Source organism: Cebidichthys violaceus, unplaced genomic scaffold (genome assembly GCF_023349555.1).
Source record: "Cebidichthys violaceus isolate CVI_PGR_0920_01 unplaced genomic scaffold, fCebVio1.0.p SCAF_19, whole genome shotgun sequence".
Lineage (NCBI taxonomy): Eukaryota > Metazoa > Chordata > Actinopteri > Perciformes > Stichaeidae > Cebidichthys > Cebidichthys violaceus.
Window position 1 is genome coordinate 2,837,453 of NW_027176361.1, and position 7,500 is coordinate 2,844,952.

The following is a 7,500-nucleotide window of genomic DNA, read 5'->3' on the forward strand; positions in this document are numbered from 1 at the left end:
CAACTCAACTCATTCGAGTCGTAATTCCAAGTTGTAAACGACGGAGGTCGAACAACAGGGCGGCCATGTTTTCTCCCATTTTGATTGTAAATCTGAAATAGCGACTTCCATCTCACAATCACGGTGGATTAGCGTTAGCGTTGGGTGTGTTGCGCTAGCAGCGGCTAACGTAGCCTCAAACAGAAGAGAGCAGCGCGCCACGTTTTCACTACGCCGACTCGAGTGACATCACTCGAGGAAGTCCATCGGACTTTATGGAACTTTTTTTTTTCAATAATGCAACTATATTGTGACTTTAATGACTGAAGTATTGAACAACACTGATATTATAGTTGTGAAGCAGAAGTGGTGGCACCTCTTTCTGAAACTTGATCATGATGCACTTCAAGCCACACCCCCCAATACGGTGACGTCATAGCAGGTGCCGTCGCCTTTGAGGGAAAACACCTGCTGTGATAACGTCGGTTCGAATCCCAGAGAGCAGCTTTTTTTGTAAACCTCGACCGGGGACGACAAACTCAGGCGGAGTCAGCCTTTTATAAAGCCAGCCTGGACTCAGAGGGAGAATGCGGTTTCCCAGACAATTAGGTTTTGGAAAAAAAGAAAGAAAAAAGGAAAAAGGCAAGGCACCAAAAGAAAACACAAAACTCCGGTTCTCCACTCGCATACTCGGGACATTCCTGCTCCGCTCGGGGTCAAAGGCAGGAAATAAAAACCAGCATGAGAAACCCGGGAGCACAAATATCCTCCAGTCCAGTCTGAAGATTTGGACTTCAGACTGTCAAGCTCTCCAGAGTGACTTCCTCTTCCTCTTTATCAGTCCCCCCCCCCAGCTCCGGCCCTTGGAGATCCGACTCCTGGTGGAAAAAAAAAAAATCCCCTCATCCCAAAAAGCCTGGAACATACATGTGTTTTCAGCGCGGCATTACACAATGCTGACCGAGGAAAAGAATGAGACGCTTTTTTTTTTTCTCATCATCACCAATTTTCAAAAGCTCGCCTTAACGGAGGGTGTTTCCACAGTTAACCCTTTAGTTAACCCTGAGGCACAACACCAAAGAAGAAGACTAAAACATGAAAGAGGAACAGCCTGGGGTCCCATATTTAATAATGTTTAGATATTTAGAGAGCCAGGTGATGTATGAGGCCTTTGCATCCGATAGAACACGACAATGTAATACTAAATATAACAAAAGAGACGCAACACTTACTTATTTTAAATAAAAACAGAGTTTTATCATTTAGACAGCAGCCTCTGCTTGTTTCTGAGAGACAACGGAAACACATACGTCCACATGAAGACTTCATCATTTCATCTCATCAGACATTCGTGTGAAATTGTCAAATTTAGAAAAATGAATTCTTGGGTGATGGCCGGAATTTTTTTTTTCTTTTTGCTGGCTTCTTTTGTACTTACTGTCATTTCCGGTAAATATCACGATATGATAAGCTGTGTTTTCTGAGAGAGAGAGAGAGAGAGAGAGAGAGAGAGAGGATGATGAGGATGAGGATGATGATGATGATGATGATGAGAGAGGAAGGCCCATGTGGCTCTATTGATTGTTTAGCCGTGTGCTTTCTGCCCACATGTTAGTGATACAGTAAGAACCCACGCAGAATATAGAGAGGAGGGAAAAAGAGAGAGGATCTTTGCGTCACACACACACACACACACACACACACACACACACACACACACACACACACACACACACACACATGGGCGAGTTCCTCTCGTTAAAGTAAACTAAAAGACGCGCTTCGTTGTGTTTTTATCTCTCTTCCTCTCCTCTTTCCAGCTCTACATCTGGTCTGTGTTTAGAGGGACTTTCTCTCATATCGCACTGTACGTGCTCACACACACACACACACACACACACACACACACACACACACACACACACACACACACACACACACACAGCCGTCAGCCTCATAAACTCTCGTTCCTGCGCTCACTCTTTGAGCCGCAAACAAAGAAGAAAAGCAAACTTGCGATTGAGTTTCCTGCAGAAGTTTGCAGAGTTAAAACAGGTTGGCAGCCAACGGGGGGGGGGGGGGGGGGGGGGGAATCTCCCATCATGCATCGGGGCGGTATCACCTGAGCAGGTGGAGGTCAACGTGTGGTGACACTGGTGAGCTCAGCAGAATGACTTAAAGGATAAATCCTGCTATGTACTGAAGCGTATTGAATTGAACTGTAGAGATCTGACGTATATTTCAGATCATTGACTGTTATTGTGAGGCTTTTTGAGCTTGTTGAAAGCTTGAAACGAGGACTGTGCCGTCGAATACGTGGTGAACTGACTCGATTGTCTTCATGAAGCTGATTAAAATACATGGCGACACCTTAAATGACGCTACTCTCAGTCAGCACACTGACTTCTCCATTTTCTTGAGCCCTAGCCCTACTTTTAGGGCTCTGCTCGAAAATTGCACACCCATACTAAAAATAGTATATTTCTGCAACCACAAGGCCTATTTTAATAATGTTGGTGTTATAATAAAGGGAACACTTGTAAGATTTGTTCAGATATGTAAATATCAGTATATATATATATATATGTTACTGGTTAAGAGTAAATGAAGATGGCACACAGCACAAATTGAATATTTTCCGGTTCGCCTAAAAAGAAAAAAGCACTTTCAGGATTATTATTTCTTAGGAATGATGCAGCTGCAGGTCTAAACCTCTCATAGATCATAACACAATATGTGAACAGTCTCTCTGCCAAGTTTGACTTTGATAAAGTGAAGCAGAACAGAATTAGAGAGGTTTTAGTACAGAGAGGTCAGACGAGGTCTCCAAAATGCTCCTTTTGGCACAATGTGTGCCATTTGAATTTTCTCATGTACCAAACTATATATTTCACTTGTATGATTGACAGCACTGTTCAGAATCAGAATCAAAAAAGTGCCGTCCATCGGGAAGCGTAAAATCCTGATTCACTGACAGTCAAATCATCATACCTGCTCAGTACAGCCTCCTGAACGTCCCACGTGACTTGAGTGCGACACAGGATATCCACTGAACAGATTTGAGTGTGGATTTATTTAAGGTGCATTTTCTGATCATAATCGATATTGTCTGTTCGACGTTTAAAGCAGCGACGAAGGCCGTCCTGTGACGAGCCGCCATGAAGGGACCGTGACAAACATGGACACTTCTGTCCACCGGTTGCTAAAAACCAAGATGGCGACGGCCAAAATCACCGAACTCGAGGCTCCCAAACATCAGTCCACGAACCAACGGGTGACGTCGTCACGACGACTACGTCCTCGTCTCACACACCTCGTCTCACACAGACTGTGAGACGAGGCGAAATGAGGCCAACGAATAACCAGCCAGTAAACAGAGAGACGTTGACCTTTTGTTTCAGAGACTCTGTAAGTAATTTTAAACTTTAAACAACTTAAAGATCTTCTCCTGACAGGCCTGAAGATTTAAAACATGATATATAAAGAAACATATTTAAAATATACGGATGTGTTTTCTCTATAAAAAGGTCCAGTGACCAGAAACCTTCCCTCTTCAGATGAGTGTGAAACCAGACTTCCAGAGTCAAACGTCCAAGTGAAGTAACAATAAGCGAAACACATTTTCCAGCAGAGCTGGAGCCTCAACTCGAGCATCTTGACTCTTTGACCCGCTTCGACTCACTTTAACTCCCAAACTGCGCGCTGAAGTCCACAGAGACTCAGAGCAAACAACAGTGAATCACGAGCGACCGCGGAGGAGGAGGAGGAGGAGGAGGAGGAGACGGGGGACAAAGTGACAGGTAGAGAGAGACAGAACTCCACAAACACGCATGACATCTCCTGCTCTCACGCCCGAGCTCACATTCCACCCTCCACACCCCACAACGTGCTGCCTTCAGGGGCACCTTGTAAACCCGGCGAGTCCACGGAACCAGAGCCACACTCGGTCACAAAAACACTTTCAGTTCATCCCGAGTGGTTCTAAATAGTTATTGACACGCTCGCGTGGTCTCCGCCCCCCTTGAACGTCACATAGTGTCACTTCATTCTGGTTTCCCAGCAGAATTGAATCACTTTCCTGGATCTGGATTTACGCGTTTGTGCGTAAAAAGTCTCAAATGTCCTGCAGCAAGTGAACGCACGGACACATCCCCGCCAGCTGACAATAAGAAGCCCTCCAATAACAAACCTCTCACTTACTCACACCCCGAGGAACTCTGGGGATGTGCAGCGCGCGCACTGGCCGCTGTTAAGTCATGACCCAAAGTCACAAAAACCATAAATATCTGCAGAGAAAAAGGAGCGTGCATGCGGACTGATATCAGAAAGTTTGACAATAAACTAAACTCCTGTTAGTGCACGCGTGTGCAAAGTGACTCCAGGTGTGTGTGTGTGTGTGTGTGTGTGTGTGTGTGTGTGTGTGTGTGTGTGTGTGTGTGTGTGTGTGTGTGTGTGTTTTAATTCCCTCTTACTTCTCGGCGGAGGCTTGCTGACCAGCGCGGCGACGTGCCTCTGCAGCCGGACCACTCTGCCCTCCAGCGCGCCGGACCGGCGGCAGACGGACACCAGCTCTCCCTCCAGCTCCTCCAGGATGCCCACCGACTGCCGGGACAGATCCGAGAGCTGCCGGAGCACCGAGCACAGCGTGAAGCCGCACACGTCCGCCAAGTCCCCGAAGACCTCCGCCCGCCGCCGCCACCGCCGCAGCCTCGCGCCGTCGGGCTTGCACACATCTTTCGGAAGTATCGTCCGTTTGCAGAAAGGCATGATTACTCCCCAACAACAACAACAACACAACAATAACAATAACAAACTCCGCAGACGGTCACGTTAAATCCCCGTGGTCCTTCTCCCGCAGGTTGGCGCGCGGACGCACGCTACGGATCCTCCGCCGCCGTTGGAGACGCTTGGAGCGAGTTGCGCGTCGTGCGCCCTCATTGTTTTCCACTGCGAGCGAGCTTTTCTTATTTGGTGTGGTGGAGAGGACAGACTCAGCTGCTGTGGAGATTGGTGTCAAATCAGCCAGAGTGTAGCAGGCAACACTTCCGGTTTAGCCTTTCAAAATCAAAGCCCGAGTTTGTTTCGTTTTTTTGATCCTGAACCATAGAAGTGCCAAAGTGGATTTAAGGATTAAAGTAGTGAATAAAATCGTAATTATATTATATTCACTGACATTTGACAAGTGTATAGATTATATAAGGCTGAAGTGAAAGCTTGTGATATTTTAATCACATCAGGACGTAGTACAGAAGACTATAATACACCTTAAATGACTAAATTAACTTTTATTTTGGGCTATACTATTCACAAATGTATTTTAGTTTAAATATATAAATACATATTCAAAATGTACATATTGATGGAAACATAACACGTTCACTGCAGTGCCTTTTACTTTTTCTATCATTCATTTTCGATTGCATTATTTTACATTGTACAGTACAGTGTGTTTTTTGTGAGACATCTTTGCAGCAAAGGCCGAGATCCTCCCTGTGGCACTGTGCTGCTTCTCCTCCAGACGTGCTTTTATTTTGTAGCTAAATAACCCGGCATCAGATCTCATTCTGTCCGGCTTGACGCGACGACATGGGGCGCAACAGTCCGGTGTTCCCCGAGAAGGAAAACCTGTCTGGAGGGAGGAAGAGAAGAAGAGAGATGGAGGAGGAAGAAGAGGGGTGGAGATGAAGAGGAGGAGAAAGAAGAAGAGCGAGACGGTGGGGATGGATCGCCTCCTTGAAGGAAGGACTCCTTCATGCACCACTGCGCGTAACTGTGCGCGCCCACGCGTGTGTATTTGTGTGCACGTGTGTCAGTAGGTGAAGAAGAAAATGAGCAGAAGAAGACATTGTACTTGTACTTTTATGTAGTATTCTTGTGGAGGCTTTTAAAGATTTATGCTGTAATCCAATAATTACATAATGTACCAAGTAGTCTTTTCTTCATTTAACGCATTTCAGTTCATGTTGAATCATGATAAATCATATTTAAACTTGAACTTGATGAAGAAAGAACAAGTTTTTTTAAATTCTACCAAACACGTCCGTAGAGGCTTCATGGCTTCAAGGTTGACTTAAAGGAGACATGTCTCGCTCATTTTTAGGTTCAAACTTGTATTTTGGGTTTCTACAAGAACATGTTTACATCATTTAATGTTCAAAAAACACTTTATGTCCGTCTGAACATGCCTGTATTCACCGTCTGTATTTTTGTATAGCGCTTTAAAAGGTACTCAACGGCACTTTAAAATCAATAACAATAAAAACAAAGCAGATAAATTACATAATAATGGTAAAAAAAATAAACAATAATAAAAATGATGTGTTCAAATGTAATCTTGTAAATTGTAGTTTTGGTGAGAAACTTGAATGCATCGAATTGTTTGGAGGAGATGTTTTCACAGCAACATGAGTAGATATTAGAGATGAATTATGACCTGTTTAACTTCAACTCTTACAAATACAAATCATGAAACTTCAGTCATGATACAATAACATCCAAATATTTGTATTGGGATGATATCCTATCGTGACTTAAGTTTGGTGATAATAACATATCGTGACTTAAGTATTGTGATAATATCATATCGTGATATCATACCGTGACATAAGTAAGTATTGTGGTAGTGTATCGTGACTGAAGTATCGTGATAATATATCATGATAATATCATATCGTGACTGAAGTATCGTGATAATATATCATGACTTAAGTATCGTGATATCATATCGTAACTGAAGTATCGTGATAATATTGTGTCGTGACTTAAGTATTAAGTTGTTTTACAGGAAGAGACGATGATTGATATAAATATTTACATATTAATATTAGTAGATTCCTTGGTAATTGTTTTTGCATATATTGCAGAGCTGTGAAATAAAAACGTGCTTTGGTTCGTGAAATACAAGTATCATTACTAAAAAAAATCTGATTTTATCCACCAGAAGTCTGGTAGTTGAAACGTAATGTCAAGACCGAAACAAAACCAGCTGAAGACTGAGATCAGAGCTCACAACACATAAGCAGATAACAAGCCGGTCACTGAGCTCATTACCCGACTAAAGGCTTCCTTACATTGCAAGATAATACCAATTATCTGTGTCCGACTTTTCAGAAAGACCACAGATTCAACACATAACAAAGTCACAAGATCCTGGCTACGCTGCGTCTCTCGTAGCCATGTGTCCCTGAACACAACCCCCGTTGCTCCTTCTGGTCAACCAACACGACCAACTTCTCAAGAGTGGATTCTTCTTCCTCCCCACAAAGTGAGACGTAGAAAAGCCAACACAACAGACGTGTTTCTCTTTAAGACGTCGCGTCTCTTGCAGGAGCCTATCGGGCCTCGATGACTCCGAGGAAGAGGAGGAGGAAGAGGAGGGTGGAGAAGCTTCGTCCTACGTCTCTGGAGCTATTTTACTCCTCTTTATTTCACAACTGTGTTCACCAACAGCCAGCTGCTCACATCCTCCGCCGTAAATCTAAAAGTTGTAATTCATCCTCTGTTCACTTCCTCTCGTGAGAA

The 7,500-nt window shown here is 43.9% G+C and overlaps 1 protein-coding gene across 1 annotated transcript in view; it reads right to left on the minus strand.

Moving 5' to 3' along the window:
- Positions 1 to 4,974, minus strand: part of nhsl2 (NHS-like 2) — a 111,039-nt gene extending 106,065 nt beyond the window's left edge. The window contains exon 1 of the mRNA XM_068713221.1: positions 4,452 to 4,974. Within this exon, the coding sequence (XP_068569322.1) occupies positions 4,452 to 4,746 (295 nt within the window). The 5' untranslated portion in view covers positions 4,747 to 4,974. The remainder of the gene's footprint in view (positions 1 to 4,451) is intronic.
- Positions 4,975 to 7,500: the final 2,526 nt, after the last annotated feature.